The sequence below is a fragment of the Anopheles coustani genome, chromosome 3, assembly GCF_943734705.1.
Source record: "Anopheles coustani chromosome 3, idAnoCousDA_361_x.2, whole genome shotgun sequence".
Classification (NCBI taxonomy): domain Eukaryota; kingdom Metazoa; phylum Arthropoda; class Insecta; order Diptera; family Culicidae; genus Anopheles; species Anopheles coustani.
Genome location: NC_071288.1, coordinates 47,560,166 through 47,587,727, shown reverse-complemented (window position 1 = coordinate 47,587,727; position 27,562 = coordinate 47,560,166). Strand labels below are relative to the sequence as shown.

General features: G+C 43.4%; 1 protein-coding gene across 1 annotated transcript in view; it reads left to right on the top strand.

Moving 5' to 3' along the window:
- Positions 1–20,176, top strand: part of LOC131272893 (sodium/potassium-transporting ATPase subunit alpha) — a 74,920-nt gene extending 54,744 nt beyond the window's left edge. Inside the window, exons 4-11 of the mRNA XM_058274765.1 lie at positions 1,028–1,294; positions 1,391–1,576; positions 2,815–4,410; positions 4,493–4,708; positions 7,876–7,970; positions 13,729–13,903; positions 13,988–14,220; positions 14,345–20,176. Coding sequence (XP_058130748.1) covers positions 1,028–1,294; positions 1,391–1,576; positions 2,815–4,410; positions 4,493–4,708; positions 7,876–7,970; positions 13,729–13,903; positions 13,988–14,220; positions 14,345–14,465 — 2,889 coding nt within the window. The 3' untranslated portion in view covers positions 14,466–20,176. The remainder of the gene's footprint in view (positions 1–1,027; positions 1,295–1,390; positions 1,577–2,814; positions 4,411–4,492; positions 4,709–7,875; positions 7,971–13,728; positions 13,904–13,987; positions 14,221–14,344) is intronic.
- Positions 20,177–27,562: the final 7,386 nt, after the last annotated feature.

The following is a 27,562-nucleotide window of genomic DNA, read 5'->3' as shown; positions in this document are numbered from 1 at the left end:
ATACCTTACATAAGATTGAAAGTAGTTGGAGTTACATAAAAAAATGAGTAAAAATATTTAACAATAGGAATTTCAGAGAAATGCTTCATAGGGATGTCAGAGGAATGCAAAATTCACACACTTTAGTATATTGGGAGCAAACATTTGGCATACAGTAGATAAACGAAACATTGCATAATGAACTGCATTGGTTGATTGTAAAATAAAAAAATAGCAAGTTTTAAACGACTATTTTTGCGAGTGGTGCAGTTCCTGGTGACGTCACACTGAAATGTGTTTGGAACGTTGTAAATGTAAAGTAATCGAAAACAGCAGCATAATAAATGTGGATTTGATGGATGAGATAGATCTAGATAGTAGACCAAAGTAATGCCGGTTAACAGGGGCGCTACTACGGCCCTGGCCCCTAGAGGTCCCTCAACCGTAGGATTCTTATCAACCATCGCGCTATATCTACCTGCCATCCGCCCACCCCACACTCCGTCCGGTTTCGATCCGCGTACGTCACCACCGAGCAGATCCCACGCCGGTGGCCCTCACCGCCACTTTATGGCGATAGGAGGGTCAGTTCAACCTGGTAAATTGCAGTAATTTACGTTTACAACCAGCAAAAGGCGGAACTGAACTAGATTGTCTCGGAAACAGGAGAAAAATACCGGTGAAAGAGCAGCATGTTCCTAGGCGTTTGATAAGCGTCATCAATGGTGCAACCACGCTCTTACGTTTTTCGGACAGTTCGTTCGATGGAAGTGACCGTTTTAAGATATGGTTGATAGCGAATATTTAAGACCTTTGTAACCAAGGACGGAAGGGTTTATTATTATCGCCCATCTATCAATTGTGATTGTTCGGAAGGTTGTTGGAGTTAATTTTTGTCCTTATTATTTTTTGCTAGCCACGAACAGGTGTAAAGAACCGAGATAAAATTAAACTGCTCAGCACATGGAAGGATTTTTTAGTTTCTTTCTTATCTTTGGTGATGGAATATATTGATGATACTAATGGTAATCCTCCGTTTCACCTACAGGGTCTTAGCCACGCGAAAGCCAAGGAGAATCTGGAACGAGATGGACCAAACGCCCTGACCCCGCCCAAACAGACGCCCGAATGGGTCAAGTTCTGCAAGAATCTCTTCGGCGGTTTCGCTCTGTTGCTGTGGATCGGCGCAATCCTGTGCTTCATCGCGTACTCGATCCAGGCCAGTACCGTCGAGGAACCGGCCGACGATAATCTCTATCTCGGTATCGTGCTGGCCGCTGTCGTGATAGTGACCGGTATTTTCTCGTACTACCAGGTAAGTGCCAACCCGAGGGCTTGTTTATAATCACATGGATAAAGTTTTAATACATACCGTTTTTTCATCCGCCTTTCTTCCGTGTCCCTTTTGTAGGAATCGAAAAGTTCAAAGATTATGGAATCGTTCAAGAACATGGTCCCCCAGTTCGCTACCGTTCTGCGTGAAGGCGAGAAGCTGACGCTGCGCGCCGAAGACCTCGTCATCGGTGACGTCGTTGAGGTCAAGTTCGGTGACAGGATACCGGCCGATATTCGTATCATTGAAGCGCGTAACTTCAAGGTAAATTTTGGCAATTTCGACGACGACGAAGAACAACGGGACTGGAATTTTCAACTGGTGCCCGAACTCTGCAGATCGATTGCTCATGACATCGATCATGAATTCGATACATTCATTCATTCATCGGGGTCGTACAGAGACGGCCTTTTGGTGGCCATGTCATCGAAGAAGATGCGTACCCTCCCACCGACCCAAGCATCGCGCTCACCATTCATTAAGAATGAAATTTAATTCCTTTGAATTGAGACCAGCGAGCAATGGATGAAAGGGAAACAACTGTGGAGTTGGCGTATGCCGCTTGGCAAATGGGACTGGGGGACTGGTCGGTGCGCGTTGTTCAATTGCGGCTGCATTTGCAAAAACGTTCCAATCATCATCATCATCGTGTAAAAAAAAAATGGAATATATGTGTGGAACACAAAATAATTGAAGCCGTGCTGTGCTTTCCGGCACTCGATGGGACCAGCGCTGCTGGGACATCCACACGCGGTACCGGGGGCGCATCGTTGGTTACGTTGCGTATATCCGAGAACCCGGACCGGTTGTCGGTTTTTATGATGATTCGTTTTGATTGGTTTTACCGCACGACCTTCGGTGGCGGCGGCGGCGGCCACCCTGCTTGCCATCATACCGTAGCCGTTTCGCGCCAACACGACGGTACCAATCCGGTCGGAATGATGAATGGGGACGACCGGTGCCAGCCCATGGACAGAGAGCGAATAAAGGGCGGGGTTGGTTGTGTAACCAGCACTGCTGCCACACTTGATAGCAAGCGTGTGCGCCATGTTGCGTTCAGGATCTGTCGGACACTGTGCGTATGCTGCTCCCATTTGGTCAGGGATGTTCCCTTTGAAGAGGGATGTAGTTGCAAAAATAAAATTGCTGTTGGTTCTCACCCCTATCAATTGCTGATGACTAAAATGGACAAAATTTGCTCATCAATGACCGCACAAAGGTTTGAATGTGAGCTCTTTTATCTGTCGTTGGTTTCACTTGTCCATCAATTAAACCAGGAATGTTCAAACTTAAGATTTCAAAAAGATTTGGATAATTTAAACCAGAATAACCCAAAATATTTCATACGGGATGAGGGCTATACATTTTCAACATTTAAAGATGGCAGTTTGAGTAGCTTCCATGGGTCGGCGTACCAGTTGAAAACAATTCGTGGAGTCCTTTCAGCCCTCAAATTCTTTACGCTTTCACTGTCTAACACTCCGTTCCCTTACACCCCTTAGGTTGACAACTCCTCGCTGACTGGTGAATCGGAGCCGCAGTCCCGTGGACCGGACTTCACCCACGAGAACCCGCTGGAAACCAAGAACTTGGCCTTCTTCTCGACCAACGCCGTTGAGGGTACCGCGAAGGGTGTCGTCATCAGCTGCGGTGATTACACCGTGATGGGTCGTATCGCTGGTTTGGCTTCCGGTTTGGACACGGGCGAGACCCCGATCGCCAAGGAAATCCACCATTTCATCCACCTGATCACCGGTGTCGCCGTGTTCCTCGGTGTTACCTTCTTCGTTATCGCCTTCATCCTCGGCTACCACTGGCTTGATGCGGTCATCTTCCTGATCGGTATCATCGTCGCCAACGTGCCGGAGGGTCTGCTGGCCACCGTGACCGTGTGTCTGACGCTCACCGCCAAGCGTATGGCATCGAAGAACTGTCTGGTAAAGAATCTGGAGGCTGTCGAAACGCTCGGCTCCACATCGACCATCTGCTCGGATAAGACCGGAACGCTAACGCAGAACCGTATGACCGTTGCGCATATGTGGTTCGATAACCAGATCATCGAGGCCGATACCACGGAGGATCAGAGCGGTGTGCAGTACGATCGCACCAGCCCCGGATTCAAGGCTCTGTCCCGCATTGCCACGCTGTGCAACCGTGCCGAATTCAAGGGTGGTCAAGACGGTGTGCCAATTCTGAAGAAGGAAGTAAGCGGTGATGCCTCCGAGGCTGCCCTGCTGAAGTGTATGGAGCTGGCCCTCGGCGACGTGATGAACATCCGCAAGCGCAACAAGAAGGTGTGCGAGATTCCGTTCAACTCGACCAACAAGTACCAGGTGTCGATCCACGAGACGGAAGACCCGAGCGATCCGCGCTACCTGCTGGTGATGAAGGGTGCCCCCGAGCGTATTCTGGAGCGTTGCTCGACCATCTTCATCAACGGCAAGGAGAAGATGATGGACGAAGAGATGAAGGAAGCGTTCAACAATGCCTATCTGGAGCTCGGCGGTCTCGGTGAGCGTGTGCTCGGTTTCTGCGATTTCCTGCTCCCCTCGGACAAGTACCCGGTTGGCTTCAAGTTCAACTCGGACGAGGTTAACTTCCAGGTTGAAAATCTCCGCTTCGTCGGCCTGATGTCCATGATTGATCCGCCGCGTGCTGCCGTCCCGGATGCCGTCGCCAAGTGCCGCTCGGCTGGTATTAAGGTCATCATGGTTACCGGTGATCACCCGATCACGGCCAAGGCTATCGCCAAGTCGGTCGGTATCATCTCGGAGGGCAACGAAACCGTCGAGGACATTGCCCAGCGTCTGAACATCCCCGTTTCGGAGGTAAACCCACGTGAAGCCAAGGCTGCCGTCGTGCACGGTTCGGAGCTGCGTGACCTGTCCTCGGACCAGATGGACGAGATTCTGCGCTACCACACGGAGATTGTGTTTGCCCGTACTTCACCACAGCAGAAGCTGATCATTGTGGAGGGTTGCCAGCGTATGGGTGCCATCGTGGCCGTAACGGGTGACGGTGTCAACGATTCGCCCGCTCTGAAGAAGGCTGATATCGGTGTTGCTATGGGTATCGCTGGTTCGGATGTGTCGAAGCAGGTAAGCGACGCAAGCAATGAGGGTGGTGATTGGTGGGAGAAGATCGTTTCGTAAACGCTTACACTTTTGCTTTCCCCGGTAGGCCGCTGACATGATTCTGCTCGATGATAACTTCGCCTCGATCGTCACCGGTGTTGAGGAGGGACGTCTGATTTTCGACAATCTGAAGAAGTCGATCGCCTACACGCTGACGTCTAACATTCCGGAAATTTCGCCCTTCCTGGCATTCATCTTGTGCGACATTCCGCTTCCGCTCGGAACCGTCACCATTCTGTGTATCGATCTGGGCACGGACATGGTAAGTTTATTCGTTTTCAGGCCCGGCGCAAAAGAAAAAACAACACCCCTTCTCAGTTCGCTTCGGTCGGCTTCTCCGGACTGAATTGTTTCATACTCTCGACAAAAAGACGACTACAAAGGTGTTGTTGTAAGTTTTAGTACACCACTACGCTCCTTCCTTACGCGTTGTAGCCTGCGGCGGAAAGCATACGATGGGCTGAACGAGCATACCAGACGGTGAAGGCTTATAGGAACTGATAGGAAGTTTTTCCCTTCAGATGGCGCCCAAGCTAAAATTTGTGTTTTATCGAAGGGACTATCCCAGTAGATTGATTTCATCTGGTCGAATAATCGTAACATCTTATTAACTTATTGTTATTCTTATGTTCCCTTTTTTTTATTTTCTCCACCATCACAACGATGGACCCACCATGGGTTAAAACAAAAACCATTGGGTTATGGAAAAACAAAATGTATCTCTACGCGCCCTACCACGTCCTCTGCGTGTACTTGCGTTTGTGGACATGTATTCTTTTCGCTAGGTGCCGGCCATTTCGTTGGCCTACGAAGAGTCCGAGTCCGACATTATGAAACGGCGGCCTCGCAATCCCTTCCGGGACAATCTGGTGAACGAGAGGTATCCGATTCGGTTGCGAAACTCTACTTTATCACTTTTCCTATTTTTTCTTAAGACACTCTGCTATCTTGTTTCGTTATTGACTTTTTTTTTCATTTTGATCGTAATTCAGTAGTAAATTATTATGTTTAACTTAACCCATGATCTTGCGTCAAGGGAGCTAGCATAATGCAAGATCTTACCTTATCTTTTTTACTTCTATCTTTCTATTTGATACTACCCTATCGCTCTCCGCCCACTCGGACGCTGAGATAATCTTGATTTTCTACACTATTTTCTTCTTTTCCTGATCTACACTCTATTTCTCTACCTACGTTTCTCTTCGTTGCTCTAACTACAATTATTATTGCTACTTTATTCTCTTTCACATTAAATATTTTTCTACTACTTTTTTGAATCTTTCTACGGCATTATATAGTATTTTTTTAATCAATCAACCACATATCGATATAGTATACAGCGATGCAAGCCAGATATTAGTAAAGCCTCGTCCTTGTATTGCTAGCTAAAAAGAGTGCGATTCATAGATACGCAGACGTTTGAGCTCGCTGTAGAGCGAAAAGAAACAGTTAATAATAACGACAAGCAGCAGGTATGTGTGCGCATTGGGTGCAAAAGTAGAGCATTGCTATATATTTGTTGATTCTGTTACAATTATTCAGCGCTACCGTCCGTCCGTCACCATTCATCCCGATAAGCGGGGTTTATCGTAGTTCCTCTAATTATTGCGCACTACTGGTGCGCGTGTTTTAATTTACGCTATACGAAGGAACTTACATGTTCTGCTGACCGTCAGTTCACTTTATTTATGATTTTAACTTTTCATTTTCCCGTCTCAATATACGCGTGATAATACGCGTCGTCCCTTCACAAACCACAAACCCCCGTCCGTCTCCGATAGGTACCGGCCATTTCATTAGCCTACGAACATGCTGAGTCCGATATCATGAAACGGCCACCACGTGATCCCTTCAACGATAAACTGGTCAATGAGAGGTTCTTATCCAATTATTTCCTTCTACATTGATTTTTGGGTTTTTTTTTATGCTATACTAAGATAACATTAATAATTTACTATGGTATGATGCTCATTATTCTAATGTGAAATGCTGCGAGTCTACCAATTAACCCAGGAAACCATCGCCCACGATAATGCCTTACAATGCCAATTGAGAATGCAATTTTGAAACTTCTACTAACGAAGCTTGCCCCCCATCCCCGGAGAAACTCTCGGTTAAGTTATGATAGATCTAAGCTTCCCTGCGAAATGCATTGGAACTGCGTTGGGAACGACATGGTGTGTTCCGCCTTGCACGATAACTACGGCGTGAATGCGTGCTATGGGATTAAGTTTTACCTTTACCCATTAACATCTAGCGATTAAGAGGGTTTTTTTTACTGTGAATAGTATAGATGACGATACTATCCTATATCTAAGTTAGGGAGATTATGCACAACCAGCGATTTTTTACCTTACCGCTTCTCGACCCCCCTTTCCATTGGTGAATCTTGTGCTGAAAAACCTACAACTACTACACGTTTACAACACATCGTCATACATAGCCCAACTTTCTCTCTATCCTTTCTGTCCTTGGAAAGTCCTTAAGCAAAAAAACCGAAAACATCCACAAATTCAATCAACATTCATATGCGCTCGCGTTCTCTGTCTCACATTCATGCCCACAAGGTCACATAAATCCAGTTTTGTTTGCTTTATCCCTTGCTTCCTTTTGCTCAATACATTGCCGTGCATACATTTTCACACTTGTACATTCCGTTTATGTCGTTCTGCTTCCTGAGGCGCTCGACACGATCGTCGCTATAGTCCATGGTTTATTGGGCCTAGTCAGAGGAAGTTTTTCGTTACTTCGTGTTAATGCTTTCCGGTAGGACTCTATGCCCTACCAGACGGAAGCAACAACCATCACCTGTCGTCCTACTGTGCCTATTGTCAATTTTTTTCTTCCTTCCTCCCCGCTAGTACAATTGATAAGTAATCAAACGATCTTTTTCTCTCTTTTCCCTTCCGACCATATCTAACCACACCGTCCGAATGTAATGTAATTCTACCAACCAACGAAAAACCAAAACTGCCTTGACACAAATCGGATTAAACATGAAACACGCGGTCGAAATCATAAAATCGAATCGATGATGCGGTCGATGATGCCTAACCCTACCTACCTATCACCATCATCATCATTATCAACATCCTTACGTTGCTCCTGTTGCCGACGGCGTTCCACATCCGGTGTAACATTTTGATTCTGTTCGTGCCCCGTTTGCGCGCGTACCTGTACATGTGTGAATGTGTGGTTGTATCAAAAAACAAACAAATTCAACCGAACACAAAATGGAAACCGAAAAACCGCTAAATAATCATTAACCGACACCATCAACCACAACCACCACAATCCATGCACTCGAAATCATGCCGTCCTTGCACACTTGAACGCGTATTCGTACGCGCGATCTTTCGCCTTGCGTGTGTGTGTTTGTATGTACGTGTCATCCGTGTATCTGTGCATTTGTGCGTGTGGCATACGCAGGTACCCGCCATTTCTCTTGCCTACGAGGAAGCCGAATCCGATATCATGAAACGCCAGCCCCGTAATCCGTTCACTGATAAATTGGTCAACGAAAGGTAATCCATCTCCCGCTCCCTCATGCCTTATGCGCCTTGGCCGCCCGTGTCGTTGTCTGCACGTCCTTCCGGTTGCCGCCTCAGTGAGGACCGTGACGGGATAAGGATGTGTGGGACGGCGCGGTTTGCCGAGTTGTATTTTTCTGTTTTCTGTTAATTGTACCCTTGCGAATTTGTTTGTGTGTGCGTATACTTCTTCTACTCGTGTGATCCTTGTTTGTGTTGTGTTGTGTAATCCTGTTTGTTTTCTCTTCTCTTTAATCGTTGCAGATGGAATCCCGGTTGCCATTTGGCTGCCGGCGATCCGTCTGCAAACTAGAGTTGATATTCTAACCTGAACTGTCACACACTTTCTATCTATACCTCTCTATTTCTCTACCTCTGTGTGTTGTGACTGCTGTTTTCGTGTGCGCGTGTTGTTCTTATAACAATTCTACTTACTCCTCTTTTTTCTTCTTTCCACCTCCCTGATTTATCTACTCCGTTTTATTTGACTATTTGTTCGGTGGTGGGACTATAATGCAATCGATTTAATTGTTTTAGACATTGGCATTAGAATTACTTAGTTTTGTGAACTTTTCATAGAACACTACTCCAGTTTTCTTCTATCGTGTACTGTAGCTTATGGAAATCGATCGAGGGACTGGAATGGGGTCAAAAACCGTACTCATTCTCCTCTTGATCGATTTCCAAACTGATATAAAAATGGAAATTTTTCCTACTTGATTCTTTCTATTTTTCTCCTTCACATTTCTTCGCCTTTTTGCTCTTTCCCTTAATTCACTGTGTTTTTTTACACTACGGACACAATTTCTTCGTTTGTTTGTCCGCTACCTTCCATTGTTTCGTATCAAAGAAGCTTTCTCTTTTCTTTCGATGAACCATAAGAAGATTCGGTTAGAATCAAAGTTTAGTAATTCAATTGTTAAGGTAAGTTTTCTACGCTCCCTCAAACCATTCCCTTTCATCCTTCACTCCCGTTCATCGTCGGTTATGTCACCATCGGATCATGGGGTTTCTCATCAGCTTTTATCATTCCAAAGTTCGCCAATTCATTTAACGATGCTTCGAAAACTTGTCACCATCCGTTCGCCTAGTGTCTCCTTTGCTCCTATAATGTATCCTGCTCCTTGAAACATACAAAACGAAAGAGCATAATGAAACAACAATCAAAGCACACTAAACAAAACTCCGTTCTGCGTGGGATCGTAGGCGATCTTCTATACCCGTTACACACAATCTTCACGCAACCCGTCGCGAATCGGGGAATCCTTTGGTTACCCGATTAAGCTCGGCCGAGTGCCCTCCATTCTCGGAACACACCTAAACACCCTTAGGCGGAATTTAATAGAGAATTAGCGAATAGTTTTTTTTTCCTTTTCTAGTGCAAATGCAACCAAAACAATAGATTAGAATGTGATATATTTATCTCTTCACTGCCAAACTAAGACCCAATCTATCATCAACTTTGTCAATCTTTACCTGTGTCTCTCTTGTTCTATCTCTTCTTGTCTTCTTATCACTCAATTTGCAAGAACTGTTTGTACTAGTTTTTCTTCTTTTTCCACACTACAATATGCGACCTTAACGAATGCTGCTATAGAATAGTTCTATCGTACCAGTCTCCTCAATATGTTTCTACTGATTCAACACTACTGAGTCCGTTGTCTATTTTTCGCTCAGCAATTCAATTCATTCCTCTTCACTTCTTATTGTTGCAATATTCGTATTACGTAAGTTTTGTTTAAAAAACAAGCGCAATTGGTTTAACTACGGTGCAATTTGTGAGCATAATTGTCTTACTGGCTGCGTTAATTCCATTTGGTTAGCAAACAATGTTGTGTTGAAATATTTCAAAATTTAAAGTCATCGAAATTTTTTTTAATGTGCAACGTCTAGCTATGTAACGTATGAAGCGATACATTGTGTTCCCGTTTTCACTTACAATCCAATGCGCTTTAATTATTTTACTCGAAGTAGTGAATTTTGTTAACTGTTGACAAATAGGCTTACGTCGTATGAGACACTGACTTACGCTTCATCACTGTGAGTGATGAGACGTCTGCTTCCCCATATTTACCGTGATTTAAGTATAAGTCTTAGCTATAAGGAAGAGCGACTTCGACACCAACAATTATTACAACAACGAAATACTATCAACGATTCAAAACGATCGTAAACTGTTTGATAACGGTTGTTACAATTGTTCATACTAATCTAAACGTAAAATTTTCAATCACTTCATCCTATTCCTTCGTGTGTGCGTGTGTGTGTGGGTGTTCGGGCGTGTTGTGTGTGCGTTTGCATGCAACCTCGTGTCCCCTACTGCCGCCGCCTACGTCTCGACTACTACCACCACCACCACCGACACCCAATCTTCAGGTACCGGCCATTTCGCTCGCCTACGAAGCACCGGAAAGTGACATTATGAAACGCCGACCGAGAGATCCTTATCGTGACAACTTGGTCAACCGCAGGTCAGGATACGTTGCCACGTTCTTGTTTTAACTTTCTAAACGTTTCCACTGAATGAATTCATCATCGATTATGTTATTTTCTTTTTTGTTTTCGTTACCGACGCATATGTGCAGCATACATACGTCCTCGTTATGTTTTCGTTATCTGTTCACTGTATCACTTAATTATATTGTTTTGTTATATTCTGTTTTCTGTTCGTTTGTACGAACGCGTCCTCCGTTTCGAGGAAGACGTCCGATATTTTCGTTTTACAGGTGGAAGCTGGCTGATGCTTTGTTATTTGTATGTTTCTGAATCTTTATTTTTATATGTTTTTGTGCAATGTTTTGTTTCATACTAAATTTTGATTAATTTTTGTTCCAATGTTTTTTTTCAACCTTGCAGCTTTGTGTTATAATAATTGTGCAGCAAAAAAAAGATAACTTTTCGTTTGTTTATCCTGTTTTATGTCACTCAACACTTTGCTAGTGCCCTATAGTTGCACTCCTATTATATTTGAAGCTGAAACGTTTCTACCGTCTTGTTTGTACCGTTTTTTAATGATTATACATGGTTGGAACAAACCATTCGAGAGATTTACTGTGTAAGTTGTTCGTTGCGAACAACGAATCGTTGACTAGCGTCTTGCATTTTTTGACAGTAAAAATTAATCTAATTCACATGATTTTTAATGACTGTATCAGTCAACCATCATGCACAACTCTTGTGGACATTGTTGCCGGAATTTGTGGAACATTTTTCTAAATACTCAATCGTCCCGTGCGGCATTATACACTGCGTTTGCATCGACAACTATTGTCGAAGTGTGTTTTCGCTTAACGATTGGAAGTTTTGTGAAGGCAGTTCTTCTTAACTCGTTGGAGTGAGTTATGTAGTAGATTTCTTCGCTCTGTTCAACAGATTGTTTTTTTTATCACTTAGCCCTTCAACTAAACCTGTCGACATTTGTCCGCATTTTGACTTGATAGCATTTCTCTTCCCCTTCTTTAACTCCCTCGTGTGCTCTATTTATCGTTTGATTTATTCTTCCTCTTACCATTTCGTTCTTCTATCAGTTTTTGATCTATCACAGCAACGTGTGTTTAAGTGTTTTTTGAATTTTGATTTAGTGTAAATGATTTCATAGAACATACTCTCTTTTGTTCGAATCACTTCACTGTTCGCATTACTACTCTCTAGATGTCGTGTTAGAAGCGTTCCAGTAGAAGTGCGAGAGTTCCAAGTTCAGTTGTGTGTTCCGTTAGAGATTGTGGAATGGATAGCATTTACCTTATAGATGCCGCATTTCCACCCAACACAAGTTATGCTGTACGTTAGATAGTTAGCTGAACCACACCCAACCCCTCCACACACCTTAAATCCAATCTAGAACAGCAATTCAAACCTATAATAAAATCCTAACATATTTGCCTCCCTCTCCGAACCAAGGTTCGTCCAAGATGCCACTATTTTTAAGGCTCAGGCCAAGGCTTCCTAAAAAGAGTTCACAACCGATAAACATGACACCAGCAACACAAATCCTTCCCGCTGCTTTAGATGTAACACATATTCTAGAACGCTCCGTTTGATATAAACTCGTCGCCGATCTGTGTCCAATATGCGCTGATAGCTGTTGTTTATATATGTGTATATGTAATCGTGTTTGTTTGTTTCCCTTCCGATCCCCTTGTCGATTTTTCTCCCATATTTGAATGCTTTGAAGTGGTGCGTTAGTATGATATGCCTCAATTTAGATGTTGAAAGTTACCTTCTGTACGGCACAACGTTGATGTTTTAGCTGTAAGACACTTTTCAGGACACGCATACCAGGTTTTTCTATAGTTAACCCTTAAGCATCCCCCGCCAAAATACAGGTCTTAAATCATTCTTACTAAGCAAATCTCTCCACACGATGTTAGTCGGAGTGATTTACTAGCGTTTAATTTTTGTTTTCTTTGTCCCAAAGGATTTGTTTTCAAATTTCTTCGAATCAATTGTTTCATTGATCCAAACTTACACTTCCGCCAAATCGATCTGGTAATATTCGACTTCATTCGTGCTTCACTCTCTCTGCTCGGGAAAATGTTAAAAAAAATCCTCAGAAAATCGTCCCTACTTATGCCTTCGATCCTTTGCTCGCGTTTGTTTTTTACCCCCCAAAACGAACTTCGTCTCCACTCGCATCTCGCGTTGTTCCATAGACCCTCCGCCGTGAGAATTTCTTTCGAGGAGCGTTTTTCTCTTTTCCACCGATCGCCCGTACCATCACAAACCCCCTCCGCCCGAGACCATTTTTCCACCCAACTGTTTCCTACCACCATCACCAACCACCACCCTCCCTGCCCACCACCCACCGTCAAATCTCACACACTAAATGTCTCCAGATCAAAAAGTGAGTATTTCGAACGAAAAATGTGTGTTCTCGTTTTCTTTACTTCCTCTCTTTGCAACACATCTTCTCTGACTCTTTCTGTTTCTCTTCTACTTCTTCTGCCATCACTTGTCACGGCTCTCTGGCCGTTCCTGTTTTACTACCTTTTTCTCGCCTGTACTCTTTTACTTACTATTACTATTTCGTGAACCACTAGCTTTCCTCATTTTTTACCAACCTCGATACCAGAACACTGGAACTACCCCTCAGTGGCAGTTACGTTTTATTCTTTCAATATTTTTCGATGCTATCACTTCTTGAATGACCCTTTCTACTTCTTCTTCTTCTTCTGCATGATCCTTTTGCTTTGTACATCGCTGTACTTTAGTGTGCTTCCCTTTCTATAAGCGAATCGATTTCAGCTACAACCAACTATCCGGTTGAAGTCGATGTCAATGTCCTTGCCTCCCTTATGCACGCTTTCATGCTTTGTAGTAGTGTATATAGCGCCTGCCAATGGCAATATGGTAGCAATAAGTTTTGGGTAGTATTAAGTCGCTTTTATTAATTGTCTAACTGCCTTGTGCTGAAATAATGCTTTAATATGCTAATCAAACTAAAGGCGCTTCTTGGCAAAATATAATGTTTGTCAAGAAGGCCCGTGTGCTCGTTACTTGTGTGGGATCGAATGCATAGAACAATATTAAATGTACAGTAAAATCCTAGCCTCAGGTAACGAGCATTAACGTAACCATAAGGACTAACAACTTATTTCTAAAAGTAGTTAATAAAAGTCTTAACATGTCACTTGATTTTTACTCACCATCAAATCGGCCACCGTATGCTAACGAAGTTTCTTTTCTATCTCCCTTTCCATCCATTCCCAACATTGTTCCTCCCGTTCGTTTCACCTTCCCCGACGCAACGCAGACTTATCTCGATGGCCTACGGTCAGATTGGTATGATTCAGGCCGCCGCCGGTTTCTTCGTGTACTTCGTCATCATGGCTGAGAACGGATTCCTGCCGCTGAAGCTGTTCGGTCTCCGCAAGAGCTGGGACTCGAAGGCCATCAACGATCTCACCGATTCGTACGGCCAGGAATGGGTAAGTAATCAGCGAAACCAGTTGGTCCTCCTCTGAATGGCAGCCGTGTACTTACTCTGGCACTGTTCTCCCTCCCTCCCGCAGACCTACCGCGACCGTAAGACACTCGAGTTCACCTGCCACACCGCGTTCTTCGTGTCGATCGTCGTGGTCCAGTGGGCCGATTTGATCATCTGTAAGACTCGCCGTAACTCGATTTTCCACCAGGGCATGAGAAACTGGGCCCTCAACTTTGGTCTCGTGTTCGAAACGATACTGGCTGCCATCCTGTCCTACACGCCGGGTATGGATAAGGGTCTGCGTATGTTCCCACTGAAGTAAGTACCAGCGGCCGCCAACAACGAGCAGATTGTTCGCGGTTTTAGCTTGTCTGATGATCGGTCCTTATTCACAATTGTTTCCCCCTTTCTTTTACTTTTCTCTCACGCTCGCACTTCGTAGGTTCGTCTGGTGGCTGCCAGCTTTACCGTTCAGCTTGTCCATCTTCGTTTACGACGAAATTCGTCGCTTCTACTTGAGACGCAACCCAGGCGGCTGGCTAGAGCAAGAAACGTACTATTAGGTCAACAAATTTATATTTAAAAAGATTAATTAAAAAACAAAACCAGAAAACCAACTCCCCCACATACACACACATATACCAACAACAACAACAACACCACAAAACGAACACGTACGCTACACACACACAAAGACAGATCTACAGCGCATACACCCGTACACCGATACAGACACACACTCGAAGGAAATAGACGTACAAGTACAAACACCCAAAATACAGTCCAAACACACTCTCACGCACCGGAAAAACAGATCACTTACACACACACACATGCACACACACACACACACACTCAGATATCGAACAGCGAAAGCTACTAGTAGTTGGGCGTGAGATTGAAAGGAGGAAGCTTATATAATATATGCGAGCCAGCAGAGCCAGACACAAGCAGAGCACACCGTTATAAAGCAAAACGGGGTGTACCGGTTAGTTGTGCGAGTTGTGGAGGAGATAAAATATTAAAAATTAAGCATTATTACGAACGACAGTAGTAGAGACGGGAAAAAGGGAGAGGAGGAAAGCAGAGGAAGGAAGCGGCTGATGATGCTGCGGAGCGCGTTCCGGAGAGCCAGACGACGAAAGCTCTGCGCAACGACGCGGGATGATGATACACGGAGAAAAGAACACGGACCCTTCAGTGTGCGCGATACAAGATTTAGTAGCGAGGCCAGGCCCGTAGGAAAGACGAGAAGTAAACAAGAAGCAGCGAGTGGCGAAACGAAAGGAGGAGGAAAATCACGACGATGTTAGCTAGGGGTTAGAAGATCAACCGTAAACGATCGTAGTCTTATACTGAAGGCACCTTCCCCCACCACCCCCACCCCCCACCCAAACCACCCACCCAGAGAAGCATAGCAACACAAGCGCGCCACCACCACCACCACCGCCACCATCAAAACCATTTGCGGCCCTCTTGCAGGGTGAAACGCAACCCTGTGGTATGCGCTCGTGTTTGTATGCGCGTGTGTGTGTGTGCTTGTGCGTGTGCGCGCGTACGTGTGCGCGGGTGGATAGGCACAAATAGAAAGGAAGATCATCGAGAGAGCTAGAAACCGCCAGGGCGTACGTGTGTGTGTTTGTTCGAATTCGAACCGATCGGAAAGGAACAGCAACACCACCCACCTTCTTGACCCCCTCCTACCATGGACGGGAGCTAGAAGGATGTGTGTGTGTGTGTGTGCTTGTGCGAGTGCGTGTGTGTGCGCGCTAGTGTGTGGAAAAGCTAGGATGCGTCGCCGCTAATAAAACGCTATTCGCTGGGGCAAACCACTCTGGATGTGGATCGATTGGCAAAGTTGGAAAACGATTGAGAATGATGATAATGATGATCGTGGGGTTGACGCTGCCTGAACGGCGGGGGTGTGTTTATATGTTTGTGTTAGCGGGAGAGAAATGTTACAATGTTTTTTCTTATATACTTTTAACTTCAATATGGAATAGGGCGTTAGGAGGAGGAGAAGCAGCAGCAGCAGCAGCAGCAGGACGTGGAGGTGGCATGTGCAGTGAAGTCGTGCAGTAGTAATTCGAATTCGGTCCAGAAATATCTGGTACCCACAAATCTCACCGCGCGTAAGATATACTAAGCATTGCTTGCAGTTTTGCCGAGGTTGACAAAAGACGTTTGCTTTTTGAGGTGGGTTTGCGTATTTCACGCTTTACAAGGAAGGTACCCTTGCGCTGGTCGGTCGGTCGGTCGGTCGGTCGGTCGGTCGGTTGGAGCCTTAGGAAGGTGGTGGAGAGAAGTGGTGAAGAGATGTAATGTTAAACAACCTGGCGCACACTCTTGAGAACCGAAAGAAGGATGCTATATGTTACTGTTTGGTTGTTTTGTTGGGCAATGGGCTGCATAAGAACACACAAAACATCCGAAGGATACGTTGTTGTGCATTTTTCTTCAAAGCAAGTCTCGTCATTTTTTGGCATTGGTTTCGAAAGACAGGATCCCATTTTCCAGGTTGGCAAAAAACACACAGTAGCTTTCGAGGGTTTGGATTGATAAGCGGGGGATGGCGCACGCATAGTGCATGCATATATGAGAAAGTGTTTGTGTGTGTATGTGTGTTTGTTTGTGTTAACGTTTAATGATGCGTTTGTCCATCAAAAGGTTTAAAAACAAAAAAAAAGACACCACCTCATGTTGATTATCCACACACGCACTGGAAGACCGATTTCGGTCGAGTTTTATCGTCCTTGTTCGAAACGCTTGCCCGCCGAGATCCGAGCTGGGAGTGCGATCAGTGCGATCTCTCTGCCCGTGACTGTGTTCACTGTTAGGTGTAGATGTACGGGTGCTTTTATGGTCATTGCAGCATGGCTGATTGTTCTGTTACAGCTTGGGTTTTTTTTTTCAAAACTATTTCATTGTGTTTATAGAGGCACCCCTAATGGACGGTTTTCGATCGCGAATGTAAATGTCCGTTAGTACATATAGCGGCCTGCCTGACCCCCGGTGGCCACCGCAACGCACGTTTTATATATCCTTCACCTTGTTGTTGAAGACGATCAACTTAGCCGTTAGCTTGGTGGGAAAACAGTGCGCGCCTAAGAGCCTAGCATACACCCAAGGTAGTGGGACCGGGAAGAGGAACGAACGGGGAGGGCATGAGTAGCAATCAGTAGCATCTCATCGGCAGGTAGACGCAGCGCAGGATGTTCGCGTGCGCACCATGTTTTCTTACACCCCGCGGCGCGTTAGAGGTATAATCATGTGTGTATCGCATTAACTGTACAACGTATGTCTTCGTTACAAGCATACGGCGCAATTATACCGTTCTCCTTCCGTCATTCTCTTTATGGCAACTAGCATAAGGCAGGCACCGAACGCGAACCTTTGGTTGTAGCAAACCTCTGAGTAAATGAATTAGCAGAACAGAAGCAAAAGCAAGCAACCTAGGCTATAGCTCTATAGTTCACAGGTCGATTAACGCTACCGATCCACCCTCCTTATTACATGCATCTACAGCCCAAACAACCATTCACCTAGGACGGAAAAGGGTACGCAGAGGCAAGCAAACAGGGGCACATGCGCGCGCGCCTGTGTGTATGTGTGTGTGTGTGTGCGTGTGTGCGTGGGTCCTCCCAGGGGATGCTTGATCTCCGGGCGGATGGCTCCGTGTTCTGAATTTTCCCACGTTCATTGTTCTCTAATTAATCATAAATTGATATAAAAAAAAACAACAACAACAATAAACATCAAACAAGAAAACAGTCACACATACATACACAGGCACACATGCATACAAGTAAACACGATGCAAAATGATTGAAATCAACTCGTTGTTAGTTACAAAAAGAAAAGGTAATAAAAGTAAATAATACGCTCGGAACATAATTTAAAAATGAATAAAACCATAGTACATAGAGAAAACAAAACAAAACTGAGCAAGAGTGGAATGAATTATTAAACGAGAAGAGAAACGGCACCCAAACCAACCCGAAGGATTTGGCGAGTAACACAAGCAGGCCATGCCATTCGATGCTGTAGTGTCGTCCCCGTCTTCATCGTCGTCGTCGTCGCCACCGCCGCAACCGCCGCCGCCGTCGCTGTCGTCGTCGTCCTCGTCGTCGTTGTCGTTGTTGTTGTTGTTGGTGTTGGTGTTGTGGGAAGTGTTGGGAAGAATGTCGCAGTCGAAAAAGGGATCATCCAAAATCTCGCCCACGCGCCTTCCAGCCAACAGCAAGAGCAAACGAACGACACGGGGCGAACACGATACGATAACATAGAGCCACATATAGAGATGACATATACAAACATACACATGAAAAAAAAAACTCACACAAAATTACCCACCCGCGGATCAAAAATTAATAACAAAATAAAATACAAAAAAAAAACGTCACACAAATGTAAGCAACAGCAGCGCATGAAATATGCCACGATCGGTGAAACAATGGGCGCAAGAGGAAAGTATAAAAAAGAACCTTTCAAAATGAAACCACAATGAATCACTGAAACACATACTTAGAAACGAAATAGAATTTGATGATACGCAAAAGAGCGAAGATGATAAACGCAGACAGTACAGCGGCAAGAAAAGCTACAAATAGAGAAACAAAACAACAAAAAAAAAGGTAAAACCAAATTTGTTATGTTCATAAGAGTAACAAAACACAGTGCTGAGCTGAAGAGATAACGTTAATACTAAAAGAAAAAACAAGTAGAGAATTAAATAAACAAAAAAACGCGGATCTGTTTCTTTCTCTATCTATCCCTTTTTCCATCCTGTGTTGTCTGCAAGCACTATCGCTTGGTGGTTCGCCAGTAGTTGGTACGCTCGAGTTGGGCGGTGTGCTGTAGTGTGGAAGCCTTAAGGTTTTCTCTTTTTCTAACTTGTCAATTTGGTTTTTGTTTGTTTTTGGGGCTACAATAAAACAAAACCAACAGGTGATAGTAATCACTTTCCTCCCATGGATGCCACCAGGGCAGGGGAGCGAAAGAAGACTATCACTGTGGGATTTTCTGTGGTCTTCTGAAACATATTCTCCTCTTAACTTTCCCGCTCTCTCGTTTTTATTTTATTCTTCTCTACTTTCAAAAATTTGTCTTCGCTTCTAAAGCAGAGTAAGTATAATGTAGGAAGTATAAGAAAATAAAAAAAGCAGCCTAAGTCTTGTTAGTGTTTGAATTGTGCGGTAAAACAACAATAAAAAAGACGATCGATCGTATAAACCACTGAATACATGAAATCACATACACAAACGATGATACGATCGTATCATAGGTCGGTTAAAGTTGAAGGGGTTGAAAGACAACGGTTGAATCTCAAGTTGATGATAGAATGGACGATTATGACGACCACTGGAGTTTGCAAAGTAAAAGTTTAAATCATACACAAGCAACGCGTCACATAAAACTGCCCGATTGTTGTAAATGATAAATAAATAATTATATAATAAAAGATTAACAACGCGATACAGAACCAGAAGAGAAAACACACAACAAAACTGAGAGCAAGAGGAAGTATAGCGGAAATCAGCACGCCGAATAAAATGGAAGGAAAAGGGTAGGAAAGATATATAAAAATATAAAGAAACCCTACTTTAAATTGCGTCGTCTTTGAGATGTATTGTAGAAAGTGGGCAGCGCATAAATGGTATGGCTTAAACAATACGGGAAGTCACGCAGATAAACGCAAGGAATGGATATAATTAAAACTGCAACACAAAACCCACAGTGGCATCGTGCTCTCCACGCTTATCTCTTAATCAGGTATCCTCGTAGCAGGAACCGTTGTAGTTGAAGAACGTCGGAGGTCGATTATGTCGTAAGCAATTATTAAGACCATTTCGAGGGTGAGAGTTTATTTCGTTACCGCATACAAAGTAATACATTTAAAGAAAATCGCCTCCTTTATGTCGATGGGTTCGCAAGTTTAAAAGCAAAATAAATATTCGCATTAAAGGGCAACACAAATCACTTACAAGCACACTGCAAAACACCGAAAACTAACACTGACATCGACACTCCCGACCCCAACCATCCTGTTCCCGCGCAGATCAGTTCGGTGTCCGTGTCCAAAACATTAAACGTAGGCTTCTGGGTGATCGCTAAACCTATCGCAGAAGAAAGTCGCTGTTTTGCCGCCACCGTGTGTACACGAAAAGCTCACGCCAACAAAAAAGAGAGAATGAAAAAAAAACACAATAGTTTAAATTTAAACATAAAAAGGCAAACAGTTGCGTGTACCATTCGAAACAGAAAAGAAACAGAAGCGAAAAATCCACTAGTGAACGCAGCAAACTAAAACAAAACTTGAAAAGGAACAAGAAGACGAAAAAATAAAAAGATTTAAAACCTATGATTAGCTAAATTTGCAGCAAGCTCTTGTACGAAAGTAAGTAACACAAGTTTAAAAAAGAAAGTAAGCTCGTTTAAACAATGAAAGAAGAGAAAGCGATGAAGAAACCAAGTGAACAAGTGTTAATGATAGGCCGAAGGAAGGTGAGATGATTTGCTCTTGGTGAGGAAAACTAAAACGCAAAAGCAAAAGTAGAGGGAGACAATTAACATACTGAAGTTACGGAATCGATCAAAGTAAGCCCGATTTAGTAGAATGCAGAGTTAAATTACTAACAAGTGAAACAAATTAAACAAGAAAACCCAAAAAATCCAGTTGAACGGTAAAGCGCAGCCGCTGAACGCAGGACGAGCTTGGTGGGAGACAATCCGTCATCGGAACCGGATACCACCGCCATCCCGTGCCATGTGTATGGGTGTGTATGTTTGTGTGTGCGCGTATGTGCGTGTGTGTGTGTATGTGGAGGAGGACGCTTCCGAACTACGTCATTTGGTGCTCGTCATCCCTCCTCCTCCAGTCGAAGCCACCCGACCCGTGCACCCTGCGTCGTTATCTGTCGTTGGTCACCCGAGGAAATGGGGCACAGCACGAAGGAACGGACACTGCCACTGGCATCATCCACACTATCACAGCAAGCGCGGTTCGCAGCGAACGAAGGGATGCACGATATCAACTGCGAAAAAAAGAACCATCACATACCGAGTGGACGATAGTTTCTGAATGAATAAACGAAAAATAAGAACCTGAAAGATTTGTCAAATAAAACAGAGAAATAGTATTGAAAAAAAAAATACAAAACGAAATCAATCATGTGTTTGTGTGTGTGGAGTATAAATGATGAAAATTGTTGAGAAATTTATTATTGCTTTCATGCTAATCATTAGCACTTCTGTATTGCATGCCCTTTACACGGCAGCGAAAACGCATGCAGCATAGGAGACGATCGTTGACTTCATCTTTTTACGTTGTCCAATATATTCTAAGACTTCATCGAGCCGTAGTGAACACGACACCGTGCATACACTTTGTATTTATTTTTAAAATATTGTAATGAGTTACCACAAGACATACAATTGTTTGATTATTGTTTTTCATCTTTTATATTTAATAAAAGAAGAAAAAAAGACGAAAAGAGATGAAAAAACGCTTCTGCTGGCATAGCGTTTGCCTGTTTCAATGAATGCTATGTGTCCTGTTCTGATGGTGTTTGGCCAAAACTAGTAATTTGAACGATCTACATTCCACATGGGTGCTCTGGGCGGTAATAATCCAAAATAATATCGAAAGAAAAAAAAACAAAAAAAAACTAATAGTGTGTTTCTATGAAGAATCATTCAAAATGCATTCTTCAAGCTCAATCACAAGTTATATTATATAACCACCTCGACGGCGTGGGTTCGAATCCCAACCGAGACCGGACCCTCCCCTGTACGAGAGGACTGACTACCCACGTACAACAGGGAAACAAGTCTCGTAAGCCCTTACCGGGCAGGCATGACCAAGAGGTCGTTAGGCCAAGAAGAAGTAGAAGATTATTTGTCACTAGTTTTTGAATAGTTTTTTAACGATGAAAAATGAATTTCTATATAAGTAGGTGATTGTTTGGGGCTTATAACAAGATTTTTAATATTTTCGAATCTTGCTACTCTGATACACGATATTCAGCCTTCAGCCAAAAGTTCGGTTCCTTTAACGTGGTATGTACGCAAATTGACAGCTCAATTCGATCGAAATAATTCGTCAGAGGCTCATGCTGTGGTCGATTGCGATTCTCTTTTTCCATCTTTGGTGGTCTTACCCGTCGCGTTATTTTTATTTTCTATGTTGCGACAATTTCCCTTTGTGTTCCGTCGACGCTCATGAACCGATTTTATGTTCAAATTGTTAATTTGTAAAGATCGATTTCTTTTATTCATTTCACACTGGAACTAAAGTTGAATTAAACTATCGTAAGTATGTATAAAAAAGAGGAAATAATACAAGTAATACGAAGTACACCACATTTTAGATGTGAAACTAATGGAGATACAAGATACTTTTTAGTAGATTGAAGATACTAATAGTTTTGTAACAAATAGGATAGAGAATTTTGTTTATAATTATGAAAATAAAACATTTACATAATCACTTAAATATCCAGCATTTTCAGTGTATTCACTTCTCAAAAAGTTATTGTAAATAGCCACCCATTAGACCAATGTGCTCCGTGAAGACGTACACAAACAAAACATACTATTAGGCGCCAACTTCTCCTTCGCGACGTTACGGCGTAACGCTTCCAACCCCATGTCGATGTTGTCTGTTCTACGAGACACCCATTACCAATTAAGGGATGGGAAAATCGATGGCCAAGAGACTCGACCCTCCGTGGCAACACATTTGACGTCGTAATGCTAAGGGTGCGAACGCGTTGGTCGTAAACTAGGGTACGGTGCAAGGACATTTTAAACGCATCGTTTGTCCTCTCAGGGACATTCAACCATGGCTGTAGTGAGGGTATCTACGCAGGATATTTTTGGACTAGCGCCAAGGGCATCCTGATTTGGCTAGAACGTAGATGACGATGATGACGATGATGATGCTGTGTCCTTTCCCCTTCTTCCCCAGTTGACTGGTATTGGTGAGTCGAAAACTATGAAAGTGAAAACAGGACGCTCGCATTTCGCATACGGATGAGTATTTTCCCCGCCGACGGCTCCGTGTTTCGATTTCGGCACGTAACTTTCTCCCGCCACACGCACACTGGGATGAAAGGGTCGTGTCGCAATGGATTCGTTACGCGCTTGTAAGTGTGTGAGAAGAAAAGGACATTCGCAGTAAAGGGCGCGATTCTATGTTTGAAGAGTATGTATGGGTAGGTTCACACACACATATATACCAAGGATGTCGCGCTTTCGGTTTCACTTTTCGGGATCTGTGTGCAGGAATCTTTCGAATTCCATGCGCACAAATACAGGTGTGGCACTATTTGGCGCGAGTCGAGATCGTGATTGCTGTGCACGTGCATTCTTGAGGAATGTTACTGCTGCACTGGTCCGCTTATCATGGGTGATAAATTTGCATTATTATAATAAATAACGTTGAAACTTTGAAAGCGTTGCTAAAGGTCTATTTTCTCCGTTAAGATAGAGTATTAACAGAATGTATAGCTTCCTACTTCAACTATTTTGCTTTATACAAGATTTTATGACGAGGCTCAAAAGTAATTCCTTATAAAATAACTAGTATCTTTTTAAAAATGTGAGGACTAGACAAGTATAAATATGAGTAAAGTGATATAAAATTGCTAGACAGTACTAAAGCTAAACGACATTACAAATAAATTACGTACACAATTGGCCATCGTTTAATCAATAGAAACATACAAAACCGATACAATATGATCCACTATGAGCAACACAGGAACAAAGAAAACCGTGTCAAGTGAAAAATTATGTTTGTAAACTCAATTTACACATGGTACGCAAGCAAAGAGAGAGATGGAAGCGTATTCCTCCAAAACCACTAATGTGGGCAATGTGGGCATTCAATCAATCAAATTTAATTATCATCGAATGTTTTATTTATCCACCCACCATCGGCGCTTGCTGAGAGACGTGAAGATAAACTGTGCAACACCAGAGGAGCAGAACGTCCCAGAGAAAGGGAAATTATTTTCCCTTTTGTTTATTGTTTGCGGGCAATACTTGTTCGAGAGCACGGGCCGAATCGAGGAATGCGCTTACGAAGCATGTGCTTCGGCAGCGGACAGATGAATGAATGGATGGTGATGGGGAGCGTGCATACTGGAAAAGAAAACGAAACCGTCGCCTTCAGCAGGAAGGCAAACATAACCAGTCGAGTGGGGCGAGCGGGACAGCGACGATCAATAAATATGGGGGCGAAAACGTGACACCCTGCGTGGCCGCTATTTGATGCTGTGCGCTCCACCAGCGACGCTCCCTTCACGCTTGGATACCATTACGGATACGGATGTGTGAGTATGCTGCTTGAAGGGGGGTATGGGCTGCGTTTGTGCGAAGATGGCATCATCGCCTGAAAGACTAGAGATGAGAAAATGCTCCTACATGCTAAGTTCGATCTGAACGATCCAGATCCGATGGGGGATCGGTTATAAAAAAATCTATGCCGAATCCATTTTAGCCCAGGAGATCAAAAACATTAGCCGAATTATGGCGATTTACGATTGGTATTACAAATTTAATTAAATAAATACCAGTGGATGATTTGTAAGACACAACACTAAATCTTATTTGGGATATAGGCAGATCCGGACTTTAAATGAAACGAATCATAACACAGACCGGATAGCTCCGATCCGAATCCGGTTTCTCTACTCTATGAAAGGCGCGCCTTGGTAACGCATGTGCTTCAGTTTAGTTTACATCGCTTCTACGGCTATGTGTAGGTAACCGACTACTTAGTGGACTTACTTCGACACGGTATAGTAGTAAGCTGGACGGAGTGTTAGTAGCAAAACGGCGCCATGACTGTGGTGGTAAGCGCGGCCGGGCAATAACAATAGACTCGCGGCCGAGCGAGACGCTGTCCCGAGACTGGTTCGAGCATCGACATACGACGACAGCGCGAAACGGCCATACATCCGAGTGCGTCGGGTCAGTTTGGTGCTTGAGCTCGAAGCGACCGGAGTTGTGTGCGAGCGTGAGAACGCGTGTTCTTTCTCTTCCCTCCTGGTGCGCGAGTTTCTTTCTCTTCCTCTGAAACCTTTGGTTTCAAAAAAAAAAAAACAACACCAACGGAAAATACAACAGCTCCTCTATGGTCCGGCGGAAGTGCCCAACAACCTAACCAGCTGTTTCGGCCTTGTGTAAGGATAGCCTACATAGTCACTCGTTCGCATTTTGCAATCAATATCGAATGGGATTTGCAATAAACGAGTAGTAAATTTTGCGTCCCTAAGTAATTACACTCTAGTTGCCGGCCGTTTTCTAAGCTACTGGAACTGTTGTGCATTATGGTTATGTCGCGAAACACAAATCATTGTTGGAGTATCGTGGCGTTATGGTGAAACGAAAACTGGCGAACGATAGATTGTGTGAGTTGTGTGTCCTTGTACACTAACGATGATCGTTGGCATCCAAAATCTCGTAACTCATCGATCACCGCCTGTCAGGCCGGCATACAAATGGAGACAAACACACGCCCCAAACAATAGGAGATGGTGGGTGTCTGGGTGGTAGTGGGTGTTTTATTTTGATTTCATAGTGATTCACTCCGCACAGTGGACTAGGTTAAGTTGACAACGGAATAAACAAACAAACAAGAAACCTCAAATTGATTCGATTTATTATCGACCTTTCCTTGTGCTAAGAACTTATAATTTATGCTTTTCCGGTTTGCAAACGAACTTTACAATTTCTTCGTTGGATTGTTTGTGTGTGTGTCAATTTTGTTTACATCAAATTATCGAGTGGACCGATAAAACGCTGTTATCAAAACCGCCACCATTTCGAGGTCGCGGTATTATCTTCTCGTGACATTGTGTGCTTCTCTTTCGAGTGCCGGTTGCGTGGCGGATGGCCAACGTGTGAAGTGGTTATCAGCTGATATGTAAAATGCTAAATAATTACAGAAATGTTCGTTTCCTCATTCTCGATGGGACGTGAGTGAACTTGGTGTGAACGCTGTCATTTTAATAGATTTGAATTAAAAATCTAGTGAGCCATGATGGTCGTTTGCTGTCATTCAAACTACCGATCGGAAAAATCGAATGCAGTGTGTCAGTTTGCCCATCGGTACAAGCATGCAGAACGCAAAGAACGAACAAACAAAAAAAGAATACACGTTCCAAAGCAACAAATATGCAAACCACTCTCGCTAATCTCGTTAATGTAATTAGTGGCGAAAGTAAAAAAAAGGAAAAACACAGGAACCTTCCACGCCACTACCAGCTGTGCGGTTTTCCTTAGGCTACGAAGGATACACCCGAGTGGGCGTGTGCAGTGTGATATTCTAACTTGTCGTTTCGTTTCGAAAGCACCCTAACCTGCCACCTTTGACGGGCTGGTCGGGGTCGGAAGGGCTACCCTACGTTGGTGAGTTGATGTGTGTTTGTGTGAAAGGAGGCATAGTTGCAAATTTTATGACACGAGAAACCAAAAAAAAAAACGAATTGGAAAACCCTATATTTTTTTCGGTTCGTAAAATAACCAGTAAATTGAGCAGAAAATTGGGAAAAATATTGTCCAACAACTTGGCCAATTCGTAGTTTTTTTCACGCCCGGAAATTGTAAATTTTTTGTCCACCCCAATGTCGCCAGATACTAGTCGGTCATCTGCCGATGTTTTCCCCGACGATGCAGGAATAAAAATAGCAGGAAAAGTTGCTCGAAAGGAAAAGTACGGCAGCTGTGTTGTGCCGGTGTGTGCGTCTGCGTATGTGCATTTTGGTTTTTTTGTGGGTTAAACTCGCGAAAATTTATTCCTAAAGCATAGCAGCGATTCTCAACCATATCCTCATCAATGGGCTTTTTAACAAAATTTAAAAAGCACCACACGGCTTAGAACCACTTTATTACTCGATGTTGCCTGGTTAATAGCAAAATAGTATTTATTTAAACATACATTACTTCAAACCTAGGTTTATAGAATTATCTAAAGTATTTTCACGTCATAACCGACATGGAGAAGTTCGGTTCATCGTTCTTATGTTTGTACCTAGTATTAAATTGATGAAAAGCGTGCTGCCGATACTCGCATATGAGTTCCATTTGAAAAATCATCATATTGAAAAAATAGCGATTGAAAATGTTTACATAAGATTATGTTTTAATGTTATTAGTGATACAAATTCTATGATTGGTTGAACACAACTTTTGAATTGTAACACAAACATTTCGTTGAGAACGACATTTCATATTAAATAAATGTTTTTAATAATAAAATGGTGACAATAAATCATATGGGACACGATATGCGGGTACTTTCGAAGGCGAAAGCAAAAGTATTCGCATATCAGACCCATCCTACAGCATACTTTGTTTGCCTTGCCCGTCAAAACATTGATGTTCGGGTTTTCACTCCATACGGATGTTTGCACTTTGACGGCGTCTAATTCGTTAAAAATGCTTAAATTACAACAATTTGTTGTTTATTTTAATTGCTTCACATTGTAAAATTGTTGAAGTTTCAATAACTATGACTTTTCTTTAATTTAAGCAAAGAAACCATATATGGGACTGTTATGCGGGTACTTTCTACATGGGACGCAATCAATCGGGTATTTTTTCACATTTGCATGCACTAAATGGCCGCTTTGAGATATTTTTTTGAAAATAT